The 24,545-nt window shown below is 33.1% G+C and overlaps 3 protein-coding genes across 6 annotated transcripts; 2 read left to right on the plus strand and 1 right to left on the minus strand.

Annotated features, from left to right (window-relative positions):
• Positions 1-535: 535 nt before the first annotated feature.
• Positions 536-24,327, minus strand: LOC117154256 (uncharacterized). Of its 4 annotated transcripts, XM_033329108.2 has the most exons (13): positions 24,028-24,327; positions 23,506-23,608; positions 22,581-22,686; positions 22,182-22,392; positions 20,419-20,585; positions 19,705-19,884; positions 17,804-18,175; positions 14,632-15,052; positions 10,438-10,821; positions 9,816-10,037; positions 9,534-9,752; positions 2,788-9,422; positions 536-2,544 (listed from the first exon to the last, which is right to left on the minus strand). In XM_033329108.2, the coding sequence occupies exons 1-12, from the start codon at positions 24,101-24,103 to the stop codon at positions 9,253-9,255; spliced, it is 2,631 nt and encodes an 876-aa protein (XP_033184999.1). In that variant the 5' UTR covers positions 24,104-24,327; the 3' UTR covers positions 536-2,544; positions 2,788-9,252. The 4 variants fall into 4 exon arrangements, with proteins under 4 accessions (XP_033184999.1, XP_076473578.1, XP_076473579.1 ...); XM_076617463.1 differs by lacking the exons at positions 14,632-15,052; positions 17,804-18,175 and having other exon boundaries at positions 19,707-19,884; positions 24,028-24,242; XM_076617464.1 differs by lacking the exons at positions 14,632-15,052; positions 17,804-18,175 and having other exon boundaries at positions 2,620-9,422; positions 19,707-19,884; positions 24,028-24,242.
• LOC117154255 (uncharacterized) lies at positions 1,073-6,834 on the plus strand. Its single transcript, XM_033329105.2, has 11 exons — positions 1,073-1,216; positions 1,758-1,908; positions 3,267-3,369; positions 3,643-3,800; positions 4,078-4,345; positions 4,534-4,738; positions 4,923-5,104; positions 5,336-5,543; positions 5,794-5,997; positions 6,128-6,361; positions 6,576-6,834. The coding sequence occupies exons 1-11, from the start codon at positions 1,117-1,119 to the stop codon at positions 6,749-6,751; spliced, it is 1,989 nt and encodes a 662-aa protein (XP_033184996.1). The 5' UTR covers positions 1,073-1,116; the 3' UTR covers positions 6,752-6,834.
• On the plus strand, positions 7,505-8,999 carry LOC117154260 (uncharacterized). Its single transcript, XM_033329115.2, has 5 exons — positions 7,505-7,546; positions 7,606-7,813; positions 8,052-8,252; positions 8,390-8,620; positions 8,833-8,999. Exons 1-5 carry the CDS (start codon positions 7,505-7,507, stop codon positions 8,997-8,999), a joined length of 849 nt encoding a protein of 282 aa, XP_033185006.2.
• Positions 24,328-24,545: the final 218 nt, after the last annotated feature.

The raw sequence follows: 24,545 nt of genomic DNA on the forward strand, positions 1-24,545 counted from the left end.
ATCTAAATGCTTTGCATTATTTTTTGAATTATCAGAATTAAGCAGAGAAGTAAAATATTTCTGAATTATAAGTTAGAATTAAAAAACACTATCTTACGAAAATATAACACTTTTCTTAATACTTTGATTAGGACATTAAGTCACCTTGAAGATGATATTTTTAACATGTTTGTGCGTATACGACAAAATAGAAAGAGGGAAAATGTTTCGGACTTATCTAAGCAAACTCGACGTAATAAATCACTTATTATATACTTACTTATTACTTTAGTTATCTTTATACTACGCAGTGACATGCATTATTCATACTATCAATATGTACTTGTTATTATTCCAATTTTGGGTATAATAAGAAACAATAATTACATGCTTTTATTTGCATAGTGGAACACCAATTACGTGTAAAAAGATAAACGAAACTTTGAAAAAAAAAGAAGATAAATAAGTTGCGTAAATGACAAATGGTAAGAATTAAGTATTACATCATGTATTGTACACAAAATTGAGATGAAGAATATACATACGACTGACCGAATTTAATGTAAAATTTTATTGAACATGGAAGAATCCTTTTTAATGTTTTCTTCCATAATTGACGTTATAACAATATGATAAATTATTGTTATATATGTTATATTATACCCTTGTTGTATTGTTTTATACAGTAGAATGTAATTTAAGTCGGATTTCTGCCAGAGGTCTGGCACGTTTACATTAGATATTTGAAACTAAAAGTTTATTTTTTACGTTTAATTATAATAAAGCATTCTATAGTAATTGTTTACACAGCACTGAGTTTGTTTCTTATCAGAATGTTCGTTACATATAATTCAAATAAGTGGAATAGATTTTGCATTTATCCATTTAAGTGATGTCCTCGACATTGTATAATTTGAAGGAAGCCAGCACTAAAAAGCTTTCAAACGATAAACAACTTACAGAGTAATTAAAAGTAAATCGATACCCGGAAATGTAGATAAGCCGATAAGTTTTGAAAATGATTAAATTGCCCGCTTTTTTTCTATAAATTGAAGCTATTAGCGCGAAAAAATGTTAGTAGTAGTCAATTAAAGGAAGGCCCATAAAACGCTGGACTTCGTTTGGTTTTAGTGGAAAATGACGCTTGTTAATTTTTTTAATATTCTTCAGAATGTGACAAAATTTTATGCATTTTGCATTGTTCTGCTGTTTCACGTGCAACTGTCGTACAGCAACCGTAAGTGTTCACAAATGTAATTTGTTTATTAAAAATTTGTCAAATTACTGCAAATTTATTTATACAAAGTATATTATTAGTGTATATAATTTGTGCATATATGAATATGGATTCATTTGAAACGAGTAACTCATAATATTCCTTAAGTTAGTTTATTGTGTTTTGTACGTCTCGAACTATTTTAAAGACACCGCTTATTTCAACTATATGCGTAGGAGATTCATTGTCTGCATACCAATCCCTGTTCGCATTTAATGATGGAATTAATGCTTGTGGATGAATTAATAAACATTTTCTATATCTCTTTTTGTTGATACATGTATTTAATGTATGCATATTTTTACGCGAAACATTTATAATCTCATCTCTTAAATTTTCTGATAATAATAAAAATTTAAAATTTCCGTATTATTCTTCGTATTATTGCTATTTAAATTATACCATTACGCTTCACTTTGATTAGGATCGTTTGACAGATTTTATAATTTTATTCGATGATTTTCCAATATCGTTTCTAATATATTGTTTTACTTGTGTGCAGCGTACTGGGGTTGGGCCGACGACTATGGTCCTAATTCTTCATCGATAGTACTTTCTTCGCCCGAAGAATGTGCACGAAGTTGCACAGATACCGAAGAACCTAAAAATTGTTATTATTCCTTCAATATTGAATTCTATACAACAGTAGGACCGTACGTATTGATATACATATATATACTGAATAATATTTTAAGTTTGGATCATGTATGTAATATCTGACAGGAGATACACGTTAACACGTTAGTTGCCACGATAGTCATCAGTGAGCTACGTTTTATTAAACTTCGTAGAATGATTAAAATAACGTACATTTCATGAACTAAAAAATTGTCAACGACGCGAATGGTTTTGATAACAATTGTCAGAAAAACCTGAACAGATATAATATAATATTTTCCAAAAAATAAATTTTATGGTATAGTATATTTTAATCTATTGCGGCTTCCAGAATAAAATAAATAAAATCTGCGTGGCAGTCAACGTGTTAATATATTCTTTTAAACGATTATATCGCGAATATATATATTTTGTTACGCTTAATACAGTAACTATTCTATATATTATACGTATAATTATCATTCACAGAAAAGTGTGTTCATAAAGTGTATTCCCAGATAAGACAGACACGTCTTACACGTATATATTTATATCTATTTAATATACTACAATAATATACATACAATCGAAACTCTTCCGCTGTTCCTTTTGTATCTGAAACGTTTTTTAACCATTGCTCTATTGATATTTCGGTCTTCTGCCTTCCGTAATATTTACCTTTTCTATAGCATCTGAAGTGAGAATTTCTTTATACTGAATTCCATACAAATTAACATTAATAACAGTAAAATAAGGATGATATTCACACATTACAAAACTAGCGCAATCCTTAAATTATAAAATTCTTTCTTCCTTTCTCTTCCTAATCACCTGTGCTTTAATGCTAAGTCGTTGTTTGTTATACTCGCTTCATAAATTAATATTATTCGTCAATCTCTGATAATTGCTGTATGAACAAGTAAAGAATTATTTACATCATATCTTGCTACCTAAAGGAAAACGAAAAATCAATCACAGGAATTTATCGGCAATTATAATTCGGAATATTTCTTAACAAAGGATTACTTTTGTTGCCCTTTGTTTCTAAACTCTTTAGAACAGATGCACGCTACGATGTCGCTGCGATCGTATGTCTGTTTTCCTTATTTTTAATTGGAAGCACGAAGAAGGATATATGATCACAGAGATATCGCGCGGGCGAAAGTCTACACAGAGTCTAAGCCCAGTGCAGACGAACGACCTTACACCACGTTTGCGTGTCTTTTCTTTGTTTTTATTTTTCTGACAATTTTCCTGACAATTCACACGAGCGTTTTACGTTAATTTGCCGCCGCCGATATATATTTGATTAAAGCGTGGAACTATGAAAATAGCTGCAGTAAAATAAGCTAGAAATAAAGATGCTCGCATATTTAAGTCGGTGATTAAATAAACTAAATATCAATATTTTCAGTGCTTGTAACGTGGAATCTCAAAGGTTCCAATGTATTTTAGGAGATGGATTTGAAAAGTCTTTGATACCTATCAATCGACAGTTACCAGGACCATTGATCAAGGTAAAAATCGTAATATGATAACGAACTGCGATTTCTCCTTTGTATTCTTCATATGATCCTGGTATTTTGAGCAGGATTTTACATAAATTTTTCAGTTTCTTTGCATATATCTGACATAAAAGTACTGCTAGATTCGATAACTATTCGAGATTGTCTTTTCGTTAATTTCGACAAGTACGCGGGCATAAAGAAAATACAAAGGGGACGAAAATGTGCAGTACACTTTTGTGATAGATCGTAATTTTTTTGAGAAAACACTTGACTCGTTTTCAGGTGTGTTTGAACGATCGCGTTATAGTAGACGTGCGGAATGCTGCCCCAGGAAATGAAGTCACGATACATTGGCACGGAATTTTCCAAAACGGTTTTCAATATTACGATGGTGTTCCTTATGTCACACAATGCCCGATTCCGTCTTCTTCGTCATTTAGGTAAATACTATTTTAAAGTCTATATTTTATTGTCTTTTCATGTTACCATAAATATCATGATATCGTTTATTCGGTCTGCTATTTAACGATATATCACCCTTCATTTCTTTTGTCTATTATTATATAAAAGATTTGATTACGCGAACTGTTATTACGGTTTAATCCTTTTAATTTAGTGTCCATTATAAAAGAAAACATTTCATGTAAAATAAGCTTCTTATAAAATATCACGGTATGAAACTAAATGAAATACAAATTTTGTGATATCCTGTTCTAGATATGACTTTGTAGTGGAAAATTCGGGCACGCATTTCTACCATTCTCACATCTGGACACACATGCTAGATGGGCAATATGGTGGTCTTATTGTTAGAGATCCACCATCTAGAGATCCTCATTATCAATCATACGATAGAGATGACATTATCATATTCTTAAGTGATTGGATGCATGTGTTATCGTTAGAACGTTATCCTGGTTCGTATAGACGTGATCCAGGACAGGCTCCGCAGAACATACTTATAAACGGTTTAGGAAATTGGACGGTAAACTATATGTATATCTTTACTGCAAAAATATTCTTTTATATTATATTGTCTAAGGATCGCAAAACTCTTAGCATTAGGCGATTAAATGGTAAATTTCGGATAGAAACGATTTCTTCGTTTCTGTTTGCTAATACTATTCGTCAGAAGCAGATTATTAATTATTAATAAATTATAATTGTTTTTAGGATCCAGTTACCGGCCAAACTACGAATTCACCGATAACAGAATATACCGTAAGGAGCGGAGAACGACACAGAATACGGATGATTAATTCTTTCAGTACAGTATGCCTGGCGGAACTTAGAATCGAAGGACATCAATTAGTCATAATTGCTCAGGATGGTGCAAATGTGCAACCCAGAACAGTGGATAAAATAATCTCGTCTTCAGGTTTGATAAATTTCAACTTTTCCTTTCGAAATCGGCTGTTCGATTAGATTATTACGTTATTACGACTAAGAATATTTTCCATATGATAGAACTTTTTTTTGCTTTAATACAGAGTCGAGAGAAAGTTGCTTTATTGTACCAGTTTACGTTTTATGTATTTAAAATAAGCATTCGAAATATACAGGTGAACGCGTCGATTTTATCCTAACTGCAAATCAAAATGTTGATTCTTATTGGATACAAGTGCGTGGACTTGGTGAATGTGAACAAACTGGAGTACAGCAGTTAGCCATCTTAAAATACGATGGTGGTCCTAATTGGCCTACAAGACCAAGTCCTACTTATAACGATACAACAGATGGTGTTGTAGGTATCAAAACATGCTCTGCTTTATTCATCCTAAATAAAAATTTACTTTCCCTGAGAAAGAAATGTAGCTTTAATTCTATTTTTAATTATCACGAACTACTTTAGCTTTTATAAATTTCTCAGACTAAAATCTTCCAATTATTTTTCAAATACTATTTGGGTGTATCTAACAACTGTAATACCTGATTCTTCCTTGATTTCTATTAATTGATGATTTCGATTTTTTAGACCTATAATCCGCTTAGTGGACAGGATTGCAATACAGACAACACAGAAAATGGGATTTGCGTGAACCAACTGGAAGCCTTCGAGACCGATGATGATCTCTTGAAAGTTGATCCGGATGAGAGACACATATTACCTTTCTTCTTTTACAATTACAGTCAGTATGGGGACAGAACATTATTTGTAGCAGACATGTACCGTACCTATTTCAGTAAGTTGTATTTAATGCTTCTTTGAAAGTAACTAAGTATATGCATATGAACAAGTCCTCTTGTTCATTTTCTTATCATAGCAAATTATTTCTAACGCGCAAGAAATTATTTATACGAAAATCAGCTTATTTGTATTCGGCTAAAAGAATAAAATTTTCTTCTTCAGTTTTATCCTTGTTTTTCATTTTTGTATTATTTATTTGTCCATGTCTATCCTGTGTTACTAGTAAAACATTTGTTCCGTTTCAGCTGCAAACGATTATTCTCAGCTTCTTTCTACGTTTGGTAATATATCGTACGAGAGTCCAGCGGCGCCTCTGCTCTCACAACGTAGTTCTTATCAAACGATATGCAAGAAAAATGTACAGAACGATTGCACGGAACCTTGCACATGTTCGCAAATTATCAATACAGGATTAAATAATATCGTGGAGCTAGTAATATACGACCAAGGTATCTAGTATCTGTCTTTAGTACGAAACAAGATAAAAGAACGTTGACCTATTTAACAGACTAATCTTGTTTCATTGCGCAAAAAAATATTGCAAATTCGATAATGTTAAATAACAAAATTTTATTATAGTACCACTGGAAGGCTTATATCATCCGTTCCATCTACACGGTTACGAATTTAGAGTGTTTAGTATGGGGGATTTTGGTGGTGATAGAAATGTTTCGACAGCAGACATAGACGAAGTAATAGAGCAGCACACGGAACGCCTTCAAAATGGAGAATATACGAACCCACCTGGTAAAGATACTGTTAAAATTCCAATGGGAGGATATGCAATTATACGTTTCAAGGCGGATAATCCAGGTAAGATATTCAATTATATACATACGTATTTCCGAAACAATTTTCCGCGTGTAGTTCTTCCCCGTTTTTGAGAAAATTGCACTGTCTTCTTCTTCATCTAAGAACATTTGTCTCGAATATTTGATTAATGTTAATTAAATTCATTTATATCATATTTACAACACAGTAAGTGCTTAAAACATTTTGGATGAAGATATAATATATTGTTTTATAGGGTGGTGGTTACTTCATTGTCACTTTACTTGGCATCACATTACTGGAATGGAACTGGTCATACGCGTAGGGGACAGAGGAGATCTTCCACCGGTACCACCAAATTTCCCGGTGTGCAACAATTGGAGACCAGCGTTGCACACTTTGAACGATTTTTATGGTTTTCGGTATCCCTAAGTTTAATTAATTCTTTGATTGTATTGTAACATGTAAAAAGTGATGAAACAAAAATATAATATTTTCAGAATCTATTACTCTTACTTACTCTTTTTTATTCTTCACGATATAAGTCACAAATTACCTTTTTAAACAAATATTTACCTATCCTTTGTCCTTTTAAAGGATTCTCCTTTTTAATGTAAACGAAAATTATTTGTAGTATAATGTAAAATTAATGTGACTTTTTAGCTTGAAATTTATACATTAAATTAATTTGTATGGAATACCATGTTCGGGTGTTTATTACTTGCGCGCCTGGGGAAGTACAAAGGAGCGGATAAAAAACTTTCACGATTTTCTACCTTGAAGAGGAATTGCGTAACGAGTGCAGTTTCCTGCCGATACTGCCGTGTTTCCCACATCCAATATCCTACAGATAATAAATGAATTCACGCCATAATTTTATCAAACGATTTCGTAATTGGAAATATAACGACCTAATATATATATATAGACATAATATATCTCGGGCAATTTAGTGGCCTTATTGGAGCGTGCGACAGCTGAAATTAATTTTGGTCAATACGGCGTCAAAGTAATTTGTCAAGCCGTTAAAAATACTCGGTTTTTTCCACATTGAATTCTATACGACACAAGGACCGTACGTATTAATATACATATATGTATAGTGAGAAATATTTTACATTTAGATCATACATATAATAACCACGATAGTCATCAGACACCCACGTTAAATTTAGATTTGTACAAATGTGTTTACAAATTTCTCAGATTAAAATTTTGGCGTTATATGTAAATTGTATTTAGATGTATCTAACAACTGTAACATGTGATTCTTTCGCATTTTTTAGACGTATAATTCGCTTAATGGAACGGAGTGCAATACAAATAACACACAAAGTGCCGTTTGTGTGAACCAAGTGGAAGCCTTCGACATCGATCCTGATCTCTTGAAAGTTGAACCGGATGAGAGGCACATATTACCCTTTTGGTTCTTCGTTTACAATCAGGATGGGGACAAGAAATTATTTAGGTCAAACAAGTACCCTCGCTACTTTAGTAAGTTTCTTTTAATGATTCTCTCATAATAAATAAGTGCCTATATATGTATAAGTCATCTTACTCATTTTCTAATTATAGCAAATTATTTCTTGTGCGTCATAAATATAAAAAATCTGCTTATTTGCATCCAATTAAAGAAATACAATTTTTTTCGTTTTATTGTTATATTTCATTTATGTGTTATTTATTTATTGTTATATATCTTGTTTTCGTAAAACATTTTGTTTCGTTTTAGGTCCAGCTGCAGGTTCCGAGATTGCTGCTACGTTTAATATCTCGCACGTGGAACCATCGGCGCCTCTGCTCTCGCAACGTAGTTCTCGCCAAACAATATGTAAGGAAAACGTACAGAACGATTGCACCGAACCTTGCACATGTTCTGACGTTATCAATGCAAAACTGAATAATATCGTGGAGCTAGTAATATACGACGAAGGTATCTAGTATTTGTCTTTAGTACAAGATAAAAGAATGTTGACCTATTTAATAGGCTGATCTTGTTTCATTACGAAAAGAATACCGTTATATAACATATATAAGTTATATAACGTTAAATAACAAATTATATTATAGTGCCCCTGCCTGGCCTATATCATCCGTTCCACTTGCACGGTTATGAACTTAGAGTATTTAGTATGGGGGATTTTGGTGGTAGAAATATTTCGAGATCAGATATAGAAGCAGCAATAGACCAACACATGCAACGTCTTAAAAATGGGGAATATTCAAATCCACCTGGTAAAGACACTATTAAACTGATAAATGGAGGATATGCAATTATACGTTTCAAGGCGAATAATCCTGGTAAAATATTTAATTATTTCCAAAATAGCATTTTCTCCATATAGCTGTACTTCTTTTTCGAGAAAATTAGACTTTCTTCTTCTTCTTCTAAATGTCTAAAATCATTTATCGTAAATATTTCATTGATGCTAATTAAATTCATTTGAATCACATCTACAACATTATAAATTTATTAAAATACTTCGGATGAAGATAAAAGTACTATTTTATAGGATGGTGGTTACTTCATTGCCACTTTATTTGGCATCACATAACCGGAATGGAACTGGTCATTCACGTAGGGGATAAAAGTGATCTTCCACCGGTGCCACGCGGTTTCCCGGTATGCAACAACTGGAGACCAGCGGTGGACACTTTAAAAGATTTGTATAACTTATAAGTTTCCTCAAACTTAATTGGTTCCTCAATTGCATTCTAGAATCTACTATTTTATTCGTTTCTATTCTTCACAATATAAGTCACAAATTGCTTTTTTAGAAAAATATTTATCTTTTAAAAGATTCTCTTTTTTTATGTAAATAAAGATTATTCATGGTACAACGTTAAATTAATATGATTAATTGACTTGAATTAAGTAGCAGGATATAAAATAAATATATGGTAATATAATAAATTACAGTTTATACACTAAATTAGTTGGTTTCGAATACCATGTCCGGATGTTTATTACTTCCACAGGTAGGGAAGTCCAAAGGAACGGGTAAGAAGCTTTCACGATTTCCTACCTTTAACAAAAATTGCATAACAGGTCCAGATATTCCTGATGATATTGCCGTGCTTCTTGCTTCCCACATCCAATATCCTGCAAATGGTAAATGAATTCATGTCATAATTTTATTAAAACATTCTCACAAATGAAATTATTCTTTTCTTAAGAGATTTCGCTAAAGATTGCAAATATAATGGTTTCTACCTAAATTATCGGTAAAAAGACGAAGAATAACGTATCCTTTATTTGGTACAACGAAACTGTCCTTCTGAGGTGGATTTAAAAAATTGCGATCTAACTGTTTGTTACGATCCAACAGGATAATTTCTTCTTTGGTAATTGCTCGTTCGAAACTACTTTTTCCTAGGACACTCGCGTTATAGCCATGTACGTGAAACGTATGGGAGACATTTCCGCCAGAACCTGAATAAAGAATTATCTTAAATATAAAATAATAAATCATAATGTAAAGTAGATTAAAATTACCTTCATCTATTAAAATAATATCGATATTTTTTCTAGGTGGAACTTCGATCACGTGGATACATTCACAAAACAATGGTGTGTCAGCACACTCTTCTGAACGCGTTTCCAAAGAGCAAATCGATTCCTCTGGTATATTTTCCGGTTGAGACAATAACGGAGACATGGGATATTTAAACGATATACGATTAATTTGTGCAACCCTTGCTCCTTCTTTGCTCACACCTGAAATTTGCATTTATGGATGTAGAAAGTCGAGAAGTTTAAAAAAGAAGAAAGATTTAAGAAAATAAAAATTACGATCCATTAAGAAACTATCGCGAATAAATGTAATGTGGCATATCTTTCGCGTATGTATTTTATATTTATAAGTAAGTGAAAATTATATCGAATAATATTGAACAAACAAAATAGTAATTAGAAATAACAGTTCTGACGCCTACAACTATCAAATCAGCCCAAGTAACAACTTCCAAATGTTTGATTTTGCAATTGCTAAAATTATGCAGGTACTTTTGGTAAAATGTAAAAAAATTAATTATGGTCATTTACGCATAGTATAATACATTTAGGCAGGCATTACAGACTGATAGTTTTAATATTAACAAACTCTTCATGTCCTTACTTAGATCTGATGGATAGAAAGGGCATCCGTAAAAATTATATCTGTAATCGGACATTTCATCCGTGAAATAGGAAAAAGCATTCACGTCGAATGGAACATAAATAATTTCGTCTGAGTTAATCTCGATCCCTCTCGATCCTTTTAAATCCAAACCACAAATGAAATTCCTTGATATTTCATGACAATCGTGGCCCTTGTTCGTAATTGCATGGTCATTGATTTTCAATAGTTTTTCGTCTTTGATTATAGCGGACTGCGGTTTTATATCATCATAAAGGATGAAAGCTTCCTGATGAAGGTTTTGACAGTCCCGATGGCCCTTTATATCAACGAGGTATTTCCCAGGAGGTTGATTTGCTTCGAGAATTATGTCAAATCTCTCACCTAAAATTAAATTCGTATAGTAGAGAATCTATAAAAAAAATAAAAAAGAAAATGATAAGATTATCCTATTCCTTAATATTATACAAATTTCGTTGGTGACATCTAGAAATATCCACTTTTCTATTAAAAGCTGATATTCTAACTTTATGGTATTGAATTTATGGAAAGAGTAATTGCATATCTGAAACAGGTATCCTAGTTATTTTATTGAATAAAAGTATACAAAGTAAAGTGTAGGCGTTTTGCTATAATATAAAAAAGCATAGCTATATAAACTATAAGAAATAATATGGGGATATGTATATCGTAATACAGGAAGAATTTAAGTTTCATTGCTGCTGAGTATATGCATGTAGATATGCCTATAACTCCCAGCAAACTTTTTTAATCTCAGTTCGAATTAATTTTTCGTAATCAGCACAAAACTGCAATTACTACACATATGTATATAAATATGTACTTACTATCCTCCAAGTTTCTATTTTTACCGAGGAAATTGTTTATACGTTTGAAAATTTCATTTCTCAAATCTGTTTTTAATAGCGTTTATATTACATGGATATCCAACAATATTTTGGAATAAATACATAAAATATTTACTTTTAATGATCAATTGTTTTCATTCGCAATAAAATAATATGTGAAAAAAATATGAATCACGAGAATAAAATCACGCGTGTAGTACAACATTAACTTCTCAATGATCACTTTGATTCTTCCCAAGATTTTTCTAGACAGATAAATAGATAACTTTAGTGTTATGTCTTTTTACAAGGAATTTTTTACACTGTACTATTGATGCACTAATATTAATACGCTATAATCGCTATTTATCGGAAGAAAAGTTATGGGATATCAAGGCAACGATCGTGTAGTTTAACTTTTAGATCCCTATGTAACTTATTCTACATTCTCGCCTATGTACTTTCTTCTTTTGCACAGAAAGACACTGTATTTCTTCGGAATTCATGATTGAGCATCATTAAGATTAATATCTGATAGAAACTTGAAACGCGAAAAAATTGATTTTACGACTACTGAAAAATATTTATATACATTAAAGTAACGACTAATAAAATGTTACTTTTATTATTATTAAATGTTACTAATACCTATTCGATTTATCTACGATTAGACATTAAAAATAATAGCAAATTACAGTTTTATCATTTTTATTTTTATATTATATTTCTGTCTCTACTGATCGTCAATTTTACAACAATTACACTGTGATTTTGTCAATTTTCATTTTCAGGATCATGATATATCTTTATCCATGAAATGTTCACTTAAATTATATGGGAACGGATCTATTTAAAAGATTGGCGATCAATTATTATTCAAATTATCGATATGGTAATATGAACAAAATTGATTCGAGATTATTTACCACGAAGAAATTTTTAGGATATGAGAAAGAGGTTCGATCGGAAGAAATAATATTCCTCTGATAATGATCTTAGAACCAAATTTTGTTTAATAGAAATGAGAATACAAACTTATAAAAAAAAAAAGGATGTTTGATCGTGTGAATATTAGTTTCCACTATGTATTTTAAAATTTAACGGTTGTCAGTAAAGCTTCTAAAAACGATCACAATAATATAAAAATATAAAACTATCGTAGAATCAGGAACAAGGATGAACGAGTTATATAAAGACATACACCGGAGACTGTTGAATCTTGTGTACAATCATTACTATCTAATGTTTTCTTTATACCTACCTACTGACAAAGGATTTAATTGATATGATATGAAATACAATACAGTTTGTCTCTTAAACGAAAATTAATAAAGTAATCTAAAACGACTTATTTTCAATTTTACGGAGGGATTGCTTTCGATAAAAAATAGTTTGTAGTCTATACTTTGCTACGTCTACTATTTAAAGCCCTGAAACGATACCTATCAATGGAATACATTCTTATAATCTAGATCATTCATAAGACAGATTGTATAAATGACGAATATCGCTGTTAGGTGAATCAATAATTTCGTTGGAACTCATTTTATAAAATATGATCTGTATCACAACATGCGCATTAATACTTCCTCGTTAAGATATTTTGCAAACAATCAAATCGGTATTTGTAATTGGCAATCAACTTTCCTTTTCAACGGGCAAATTTTTCAGATCAATTTGAAAGTTACATAAAATTCAAGAATTTAGGAACATGTATCAAAAATATAAGAAAGTTGTTCGTATAAAGAAAAATCTTTATTACATACTTTTTCCTTGAAATTGGACAAGTGTTCATTGCTCAATATGAATAAATCTTTATTCGTAAGTTTATAAACTTCCCTTCTAAATATTCCAGCGAGTTCACCGGTATTTCATCATTATTCTGTTCAACTTGACTCAAATGTCATGGACTTTTGACTTATATTCACATTTAAAATCACATATCCGTTATTTCCATCGAATATGAGTAACATTTCGTTTCACAATTATATATAACGTTTGATCGATCGAAGATACTTTAAAAAGATACTCGATTCGTATTATAGTTACATCGTAACAAACAAGCAAATAACAATCGCGAAAAATAGCAATAGATTTTAGAAATACAGTCTTCTTCATGAATCGAATCCTAAAACGATAACGTACCTGTTAACGTATTTTTCGTACGCAAAAGGTATTTAAATATTGGAAAATAAATTCCTCCTTTCGTTTACCTTTTATAATACAGCGTGGTTCTGGCTTTTAATTACAAAATATCTTTTTTCTAATATTTTGTCAAATTTATTACCCCTTGATAATGTCAATTATTCCTTCGATTCCACAGAATCCTCTTACTATCGGAGCACAACAATCTTAATAATACGTAGATCGTTTATCTTCCTTCCAGAGAGATATTCGAGTTTACACCTGGGGCCTTGAACGATTAATTCCCAGGAAAAGATCTTTTACAAAAAAATATAATATCAAGTATAAACAATTTCTTAAATGTCTCGTTCAAATCCCTTAAACTTCGCTTCGTATAATGAGCGATATCACAAACGACTTTTTGCCAACTACATGCATTCTAATTTACGAATTCAACTGTAAATTACGTCTTAATTCCTACAACTTTCGTGTCTTATTATACAATCTGTTCGCGCAAGTTTTACACCCCATTGTGTAAAATTGTCTATCTAAAGGACGAAAAGTTAAAATTACAATAAATTGTTCAATGTGTTTCGTTAAAAATCCCGACTATTTAGCTTAAGTTACTATCCTTAATCATCGATTCGAAGTTTCGCGTAGCTTGTATCGATGAACGTAATTAATCTGTAATTTAAGATAGAAATGGGAATCGAATAATGATCCTGATAAGCAAGAAACGCTAAAAGTCTTCGTATTGTCGTTTCTCTGACGAACTTCGAATTAAATATAATATATTAACACAATCCTATGTGAAAATCGGGAGTGTCGTTAAAACGATCGTACATTTGGAGCACGATCCACGCTACTATTTCACGATAGTTCCCATAATATTACGACACGTATCTGCATCTACTTGGTGCAATTACGCGCTAAATAGAGTTACTCGTTCGCTCTCGTTCAGTCACAAAAGCATTTCTTCTTTCAATCTCTCTGATCCATCTCGGTACTCCGACACCGACGTTAATTATCGTCCATCGTTGCGAATTCGTACAACGTCCATACGGAATATGAACACATCGCCTCGTTTGCCGACTAATTATGACAAAATAACACGTATACAGCGTACAAATCTCTTTCTACGGAGACGTTTCACCATCATCGTACTACGATCATCTTTTACTTGTTTCTTCGAACTCGGAACGAAGTTGCATTTGTTAGCGACGTGTCTGTGCGTAGACGCCTATCTCCGCTTCAAACAGGATCTGATTGATCCTCAGCTTCGCTACAGATCTCGAATACGAGTCGGGAATCTCCGCCAGCTGTACCGCGATACTCTCCGCGAATTTCGCGAACTCCTCTTTCGTTCTCTTTCGTTCGTCGGAAGTAGTCTCCAATTTCGTCTGTCCGAACTCGTCCAGATCGCAAATCGGACTATTATGATTGTGCGACGAGCCGTTATACAATTCCATCGCCTTCAAGCTCGAGGATGACGATTCTTCCGCGTCTTCGCTTAGCGAGGCGTTGAACGAACCAGTTCCCGATCCGTTCGTCTCCTCGTTGCAGTCTATAAACGTTATGCTCTCGGGATCGATGTCACTAACTATGTACTCCTCTTGCAGCTTGGACGTCTCCTCCTCGATTTTCTGCAGGGAGAAGAATATATTTCCATATCTATCGCCGTCGTCGATTGCGATCGGTTTATCGTCACGCGTGTGCGTACGTTCACGCGTGCGAGTGAAACCCAGTTGCATTCGGCATAGGGGTGACAGGAAACACGTAGAACAGAAATGTATAGGATTTGTGTTGTCTGAACTCGTCGAGGGATAAACAACAGCTCATATAGTTCGAGTTTCTATAATAAGAGTGATTCTACCTACTATTTTACATACATATATATGGTCTTTCGTTTAAATGGCAAGATTTCAGATTGATACATAGATTCGATAGAGGAGAGTTATCGTTCAAAGTTCTTGTCCGAAAAACAAAATTATAGTCCGGTCCAGTCGCTTAAGTCTCCTCACATTACAAATATTCCTTATTACTTACTTATGCGCATAATTCTAATGTGACATGGTCTTTTACGATAATGTTTCTCATAATTTATTGCTAACTAAGGTTGTATGTTATAATAACTACGAGCAGAGGACACTATATATAAAATAAAAAATAACTTTAACTAACTAAGCAAAGTCTACCTTTTACCGCTTCGCATAGATTTCTATTTTTTGAACGTGTTAGTAAATGTACAAGTAATACAGAAAAAAACAAGAGTACGATCTACGTACTCGTATTATTACAGAATTCGTGTTCCTATTCAGTTTTTCTCCGTTTTATCAACAATGTTTCACTTTCTTTTTGTTTAGTTAGTAATTATTATCATTGATTACGATACAATATTTTAGGGATCCACACAGGCCAATTTTCATCGCACGCTCGCTTCTCGTGTTAATTTAATTTACCTACAAAAATATTGCCGGAGTCCAGAGAAAACCTCGCATTCCTGGTTATGATAATTACACGGCACGCGTAAACACAATCAAATCGAATCGCGATTCAATCCGCTATACTCGGTTCACACGATTCAACGTTTATCTAACATTTCGATCTTTCAAGGAAACTTCGTATTAAAAACTTTCACGGGAATATATTTAAATAGCTCGAGAAACAATGCCCGAACGTATCTTAATTAAGAAAAAGCACACGCGTCAGTTCGCAGTATATACCAGAAAGAAACGTAAACTGCTTTTCCATTTAAATTATTCCTTTGCTTTTGATTTATGAATCGAATCTATATTGTATGACCGAAGCAAGAAATCACATATTGATAATAATTCTTTCCTCAAATTTAAGCAATTTTTTAATCACGGTTAGACCGAAAATGACCTGTGAAACGTTATGGAAAAAGATATGCAAAATACCTCGTTCATAGTGCAGCAAGAACGACGTTGTGAAAGGGTGAAATATACTTTACTTTTCCCGTTTGACATAATAAAACTCTTAAAGTCCTAGCCCATTTTTTGTCACTCTATATGTACGTGCATATATCCCTAGATATAATATATATTATTACGTATACTGACATTTCATGATCGATTTCTTATTTATCTTGACTAGACTCGGCGATAAAGTTGCAACCAGTTCCTTGAACTTTGATTAATATTTATACTTTAAACTAATAAAAATAATCAAATGTAATGATCATTGGAATATCGTAACATTCAAACCGGTTTTTCGATAAAGTATTCCGAATAAATAATATCGAACTATGTAACTTGCAAATTAAAAATAAATTCTCGTGAAATTTAATGTATCTATACGCCTAACCATATCCTCTATCACCTACCAGTAACCTCTACATTTTCTTACGAAACGATAGAAATATAGCGATAACGATAAATAATAACGATAAAAATAGTAAAAACTGTATCGAGTATCATGGCTGGACTGCGAATTCTTATGCATTTATGTGAAATTTAAGCATAGAATAATCCAAAGATTGCACACAATATAGAAGACTGTATAAAATATCAGAGAGTACGATGCCTGTAAGAATTTCTAACAGATAAAACGCCATCTCTCTACTTAAGTCCTATTTCTTTAGTTGTGTCCATAAAAATATAAATTTGCATAAAAATTGGCAAATTAATCGCAGCAATGTATCGACATAATTGGATCGGTTTCTCGAAGACGAAGACTGGAAGAACTTTGTGGGAGAAAGTGATGGAGGAACACAAAGGCGGGCGGCGACAGGCGGAGCAAAGCAAATGAGACGGAGAGAATCGGATAGGAACAGATACAGTATAGAATGTAAGAAAACGAGCATGGAAACGACCAGATTGGAGAAGGATAGAATGATCGTTTATCAGCAATCGGGTAGCGCACGAATGTGCAGGAGAATCGGACACGTTTCGAGTAAGATCGATTCGAAATGCGAAGTCACGGGACGAAAAATTGCTATAAAAAGAATGACACGTCGCGTTGCTACGAGTCGACGAAACGTGTATCCCGAGCAGCGACGCTTCGTTCAGGCGAGGTGATCGTTTCCACGAAATGCATTCAAACACAATGGTCTTTCTTCGAAATTGTTTGGCCAATTATATGGCGTAAACTAGCCTCCTTACGATTGGAGAAAGGGAGCCTTTATGATTCTGCTTAGCACAGATTTTGTGTGATAAAAAGAGAGAAAAGAAGGGCAAAAGTACACTAAGTATTTCTTTCTTGAATAATTTGATAGCAAGAGAGAAAGAGAGTCTCGTCTGTATATGTATTCCGTTAAGGTAAATGCGACACGTGGGAACGAAATATCTGTCACAACTGGATTTCTCGCGCGACAGCGTACTTGTAATATACACGCGCAATGATAAAGAACGATCTATAGCTATGTAACTACCTACCTTCTTCCTTTTACTGTATCTACGTGTGCCAAATTGCAGGAACTGCATCGCTTTAAAGGCGAACCACTTGGATACGTAAACATCGTCGGGCCCGGTAGCTGCGTCACGGCTGTTCTGTATCTTGTGAACTTCTCTCGAGTACTGACACTTGAGATTCGTGATCTTTTTCTCGATTTCGAGGGTGTTGCAGCAAAGGATCTCGGCGAGCTCTTGAATCGCGCGTTTTCGCTTCGTTCGGTCGCGATACCCCCGAGCATTCCAATCCCAGAGAACGCGTCTCTGCTGATACTCGCGCAGTAGCTCGAGAGTTTTGTCGCGAGTCCACTCCATGCCGAGCCGCGTGTCGTTCGTTTCTGGCTCGTTCCACGCGTCGTCGCTAGACATGGAAAATAGAGTGGCCACGACGATATTACGGCGACGCGCGGGCACTTGTTAGGCCAGGGGCCACCGTTTTCTCCAAAGAATCCTATGTATCTCGTACGTCCAAGTATTTACAAAGTACGGACGGATGTCGACTAAAGTTAAACGATGCGGTCGGCTGACAAGCAAGCGGGCGGGTACCCGCTAATAAATCGTCGACTATGAGTCGACAACGACGCCGCAGCCGCGAATCGAGCACGCGTTTTAATGATTTTTGCGCGAGACCCGCGCGCGTTTGGTCGCCTTCCTTTCTTTATTTCCCTTTGCGGAAACCCGGCGAGAACACGAAGACGGCCGAGTCTGCGCGAACGAGTCAGCCACCGCTGCACGCTGCATGTGCGACTACCAAGCGGTTTCGTTCTTTCCTTTTCTTGCTCCTTCTCTCTTTTTCTTTTCCCCTTTCCCTTTCGCATTTCTTTCTTACGGCCTCGTTGCGTGTATCCTCGAGCGTTCCCTTCCTCTTTGTTTACTAAACGACCTTGCGCCTCGTTTCATCGTTTTTCGTTCTTCTTCAATTCCACCGCGTCGCTTCCACCGCTTTATTTCCTTCACTCTCTCTCTCTCTCTCTCTCTCTTTCTTTTTTGTTTTTCCTATCTTTTCCATTAATTACGATAGCCAAGCTTTTTCATTTCCATTGTCTTCTGCTACGTTTCTTCCTTTTCCTTTCTTTCGATCTTCTCCTCTACCTTCCTTCTCGTTTGTCATTTTACTTCCTTGTCGAACATAAATCTTCATCATTTCTCTTCATTCTCTTCACTTTCTTTCCCTTTCTTCGACTACTCCATCTTCGTTCGTTCTTCGTCTTTATATCGTGCCACTTTCTTTTCCGTTGTCGTCTCCTCTTTCGCATAGCTTGTAATTTCCTTTGCTTTCTTTGATTTACCATTTTTAAAACGCTAGTTATAGTCTTTTGCAGGATGAACATCATCAGGCAGAATCGTGCTTCGCTTATGTGCGATCACGCATGTAAATTCTTTAGTTTACGCAGAACAATTAGGGCTATATCAAACGTTTACTCTTCCACTATTCACCATCGTTTATCGCTTTAAGTCACATGTCGTGAACGACCTGAATTACGCTACATGTTTTTCAAAAATATTTCCAATATACATATACATTCTTAAGTTATAATATTTCATCTCGATTCATCTTCGGCAATTATACTCAAGTTATGCTATATATACATATCTACCTTATACCTATCTATAATGCTCACATAATTTAATCCCACGAGCTGTAATTCAATTTCATTTTATTATGTCTCGTCCTACCTTTATCGATTGCAATTCATTCTCGCCCCCTTTACTCGCTTTCACTTAAATTCTGAGCGCAATTGTGTACACGAAAACCGAGAGGCAAGGTTTAAATATAAAATCTCGGATGAAGAGTTTTGTATATCCGACATGTACGTACAACGATCATATATTACGTGTGCCGAATGTACAAAACACACGGTATAAGCAAGGAGAATCGCCTGCATACCTGGAAAGAAAAAGATGTGTCTGCCCACCGTCGGTTCAACCGGGTTCCCATCGGCAGCCAAGACGCGAAAATCATGGCCAGAGATGGATAATAGTATAGGGCAATTGTACGCGTTGGCATTAATAAGTCGCAATAAATATTTCCTTCCATAATGGACTTGCAAGATAGATCCGTTATTCTGAAAAAGAAGACATAGCCAATGATGACGTCAGTTTTGTGAAACATAATATACAACGAGAGAAAGTTCTCATTCCGGTGACGTAATCTATATTATACAACAAGTTTTACTAATATGAATTAACGAATAAAAGTAAAACTTGAAATATCTTTTAATTAAGACGCTAGGTATATGCGCAATGATTGGCTTTGCTGGAATATTCATTCATTCATTCATAGAGAACTACAAATATCATTAAAAAAATTTACAATGTTGAGAAAAAGATAGCTTTCGTTTGTTCAACATGTTCTAATAAAACATAATTTTTCATTTGACAAGTGACTATGAAAATATCTTAATGTAAAAAGCAATAACACTAGTAAATAATATTTGTATAAAAATTGTTCTTATTGTCATATTATTTCGTATCGAGAATTTTGATCTTCGAAAACGGTTTTGTTCCCTGGGCATATGGAAATCTTGGCTACATTTCATGCTCAATTACATATATCTTTCTCTGACCGTAGCGTCTTGTCTAATTAGATAAAACAATACCTGGCCATTTAAGAGAAGTTCACTAGGCGTAGGTGGGTGTAGGTGCGAGTGTCGCGACAGAGGAGTTGGCGGCCTTGATGACAAGAGAAGTATCCTTTCCAAGCTAGGGTCATCTTGTGGTCCTCGAACTGTCAACGACCCGTATACGCCGTCGGCCTGCTGTGAAACTAATAATTCAATGTCATTAATGCTTTTGTTATATCCATGATTAATGAAAGGATTCACGTTCTATAAATACATTACAGTAATTTTATTTTATATTTGTGAATAAATTGTGCGATAATTTTTAATTGTAAATTTAATAATTACAGAAATAGATAAATAAAATGTATTAATATTAAGGAGATATTCGTTAATTTTGCATCATGATACTATATAGGAAGTAAATACAAGATTGGTTTAGAACTGTACAGCAATTTTTTGATATTCGCAATAATGAAAAATTCAATTTCAAATGACAGGATTGATAGCAGCTAATTTGAGGTTCTTTGTTTAAGCAACCTTAAAAGTCGACACGCCTATTCTTTCAATGCTTACTATCGATCTTCTTCCTCGATTTTGTTTTGTTCGATTACAACGTAGGTAAATCGAAACGATTGCTGATCTCACTTTAGCTGATGTTTCCTCGAAACTACTATTTTTGCAATAACGATTAAAAATGTCATATTACTTCTTATAAATTTCATATTTTTCACATGCATTGGTATTTCTGATATTTTAGACAAAATTTCTTATTGGAACAATATACCTATAACGTGATAATCCAGGGCGCTAATAAGAACAAAATTTGGACGAGTTCATTTCTTGTCTATATTAAATTTAATCTTCTTCGTATACGAAATAAATTTAAAGCGATTGCACTTTTTTTTATTTTAGTTCGGTTTAGTTCATACTAAATTACTTTTATTTAATGCTTTTGACATAATAATGTACACTGCAGATCAAAAGACGCTATAAAAGAAAACACAAATGAATTTATTTTTGTCCATCAGTGTTGAAGTGAAGGAGGCATTAAGCAGTCAATGTCATTACGATTGTCTTTTAGAATATTGAGAATATTATGTAAATGACTTAATGTACCTGAGCCTCCTGCGTGAAAGATTATCTCTTGCTACATTCAATTCTACATTGTATTTTATCACCACAAAATTACTATAATTCACTTGACTATTTAACACATATAAAATTTAAAAAGATAGATGTCAAGAAAATTGATATTTAAGTATTTAATACGCACTACTTTTCTTAAAACAGTAAGCGTAACATGTAACCTGTAACCTTACTTCTACAGTACACGGTTTCAAGATTATTGATCTACTTTAATTTTGCTTGTCCTCGCAGGAGTAGAAGCCGTTCTACAGCGCGGGAAAATTGAAATTGATTTAAACGTTATCAAAGTGATATAGTTAAAAAATTACATAACAATTAACTTAACAATTTAAATAAAATTAACTTTCTTAACCCCTACAATCACTTTATTATACCTGATTTATGAGATTATGCATTTAACTATTGAAGGATAACGATGATGAAACACCGTTTGATAAATTAATCAATCATAGTGGATTTTAGTTATTTTTATGACAAACGTTACTTATTTTAATAAGAACTAGTTTTTAAGAAGAAAAGTATTAAATTTGCAGTCATCTGTAGAACATAATATTTTTTCGATTAATCAATCGTTCTTGATTATTTAATATTTTTATTAGCATTCACATATAATCAGTTTGCATATTTCATCGTTTTGAATACGATGTGCTTACCTATGTGTGCATAATAAATGTATGTACCAACATTTTCCGGTTTTAGTTTATATCGAAAACCCCCAAATGGCAAAATAGGACATTGTGTGACCATCGGAACACCATCCATATGAGCCGAATTCCTTTGCCGTATACCATGCCAATGAAAAGATAATTCCTCGGACCCTAATCTGTTGTATAAAAGCACTTCTATAGTATCTCCAAGACATACCTGAAAATTGAAAGGTGAACTCGTAATTCAAAATATTAAGTGCGTTGAAATTGTACTGTTAATTAACCAAAAGTATATCTTAACAATGGACAAATTTGATATATTATAGCTTCGAACTACTTTTAAAGAGGTATAAAATATACCTAATACATAAATTGAAAGATAACAATAAGTTCAAAAATGTTTACCTCTATTTGTGGGCCTGGGCTTTTCCCATTGATTCTTAGAAAGCTATTCAATAATATTACGTTGTCGTGGATCATCGATTCGTTTTTACTTGTACAATCGCGAATACTGTAAATAACAATAAAAATATAAGAAAAATTAATTAATGGTATATGTATATAATATCAATTAATTCTGCCCATTCATACTTTAAAAAGTTCAGATAAATAGAATTTGAATGCATATGTACTTAACATCAGATAATACGTATCGTGACCAGAATGAAATATTAGAATAATAATATAAAAAATAATAAAAAAATTTAATAACGATTACAATTTTCACACAATTTTAACAACGATTGCAAAGTATACCTATGATGTTATTATGTATCTAGCCTAGCGTTATTCTCTATAATACAAGTATCATGTTCGTGACAGTAAGTGGTAGTGTAAGAACCAGTTGGGAATTGAAAAAATAAAAGATGCACTTAGTTCCCGTGTAAACCGTTAGTTCTTGAATTACACTAGAAATTGTGTATTCGAATTGACCGAGATTCCGACAGGTTTCTCCTTCAAAGAGGATATTCGCTGATTTAGGTCTACATCGTGCCTGAGCGGCGCTATAGTTTGTTTGCAGCATTGCCCGAGAACAAGTTATACATCCTTCTAGATTAGAATGATTTCATGTGTAAAATTTATAGTTTTCTTTTATATTTTATATAATTTTTTAGAAAATTTGATTCATTCTGTTTGTATTAATTGATTGAGAAACGGTTACATTATATTATATAGTATATAAAATTGCTCATGTGGAAGAATAATTTCGAAAGCTTGTTGGTAGTTTCAACTTGGATTGAAATAAAAGTTTCGAAAGTATACATATTGATTTTGATGTATTAAATACGTAATAAATTCGTAGACCTTATCTGACTTCTATCTATCTTACCTGTTCGGGGCAGGTGATTCTTCAACGAAGAATTCGTAACGGCATACTTTTTTTGAAAGTGCATTGTCAGCACAAGATCGTAGACATTCGTGAGAATCACCATCTAATTTTTAAAAAGGAAAAACAATTTAGTTAACGTAATCTACAAAAACTTATTAACGAATAATTAATAGAAATTAAATAATAATTCAGATATATAATCGAGTTAATAACAAAAGACTTGAATTTCGTAAAATATTAATTAATTCTATAAAGTATTAATTAAATACTTAATTAAGCATTTGTTAATCATGTTGTTAAATATTTGCACTCAATATAGATTCTTCAACAGAATGAAAAGCTTTGTTTTAATATTTTGCAATCGCATTTTTGCAAATATATTGATTTTTAAGTAATTTTAATGTAATATACTTTGAAATTAATTCTTTTTATTATACTTTCATAATTTTATTTTATTAAACATAGACGTTTCAAATATAGATAATACATAAATATTTGAAGTTAGATAAGTTATTTTCTCACCCCTTATTTGAGATCTAGATATTCGTAGTAAACTAAAAAAGATGGTGAAAGCTATAAAGTTCTTGAACCACCACATTTTGACCCAGACGAACTGGGTTTCCCCAAAATTTAGTAATTTACGAAAACCGGCATACAATCATCGCGAATCACGAGTCGACGATGACTCGGGAAATAAACACTGACGATGTTACGCGTTTCACGATCATACGGCGACTTAGTTGAGCCTATCTTGGTTGGTGAAAGCAAGGCCTAGGCTACTTCTGGTTATGCAAGATGCATTCGATGCAGATTCGAATATTTTCCGGAAGAAAATATAATACTAACGGGAGGTATATTACTAAATTTTGATGGTAACTTAATGAATATATCGTTACCTGTTTTCAAAAACAGGTAATAAATATTTATTACATATATTTTTTTTCTGCTTTACATATTCCAATTATGTACATAAACTCATTTTCTAAATACTCATATTCGAAATACTACAATGAAAGTTACTTAATGATATGTACAAAATA

Source organism: Bombus vancouverensis, chromosome 3, assembly GCF_051014615.1.
Source record: "Bombus vancouverensis nearcticus chromosome 3, iyBomVanc1_principal, whole genome shotgun sequence".
NCBI classification, from domain to species: Eukaryota; Metazoa; Arthropoda; class Insecta; order Hymenoptera; family Apidae; genus Bombus; species Bombus vancouverensis.

Excerpts from the sequence above, each read along its gene's own strand:
- LOC117154255 (XM_033329105.2), top strand. The coding sequence starts at position 1,117 with ATGACGCTTGTTAATTTTTTTAATATTCTTCAGAATGTGACAAAATTT. Across the intron at positions 3,801-4,077 it reads CCGTCTTCTTCGTCATTTAG|ATATGACTTTGTAGTGGAAA; the intron begins GTAAATACTATT and ends ATCCTGTTCTAG. Across the intron at positions 4,739-4,922 it reads TAAAATAATCTCGTCTTCAG|GTGAACGCGTCGATTTTATC; the intron begins GTTTGATAAATT and ends CGAAATATACAG.
- LOC117154256 (XM_033329108.2), bottom strand. The coding sequence starts at position 24,103 with ATGTGGTGGTTCAAGAACTTTATAGCTTTCACCATCTTTTTTAGTTTA. Across the intron at positions 23,609-24,027 it reads ATCTAGATCTCAAATAAGGG|ATGGTGATTCTCACGAATGT; the intron begins GTGAGAAAATAA and ends TTTAAAAATTAG. Across the intron at positions 9,423-9,533 it reads TCTTTTTACCGATAATTTAG|GATATTGGATGTGGGAAGCA; the intron begins GTAGAAACCATT and ends TACCATTTGCAG.
- LOC117154260 (XM_033329115.2), top strand. The coding sequence starts at position 7,505 with ATGTGTTTACAAATTTCTCAGATTAAAATTTTGGCGTTATAT. Across the intron at positions 8,253-8,389 it reads GCTAGTAATATACGACGAAG|TGCCCCTGCCTGGCCTATAT; the intron begins GTATCTAGTATT and ends ATTATATTATAG. Across the intron at positions 8,621-8,832 it reads TTTCAAGGCGAATAATCCTG|GATGGTGGTTACTTCATTGC; the intron begins GTAAAATATTTA and ends ACTATTTTATAG.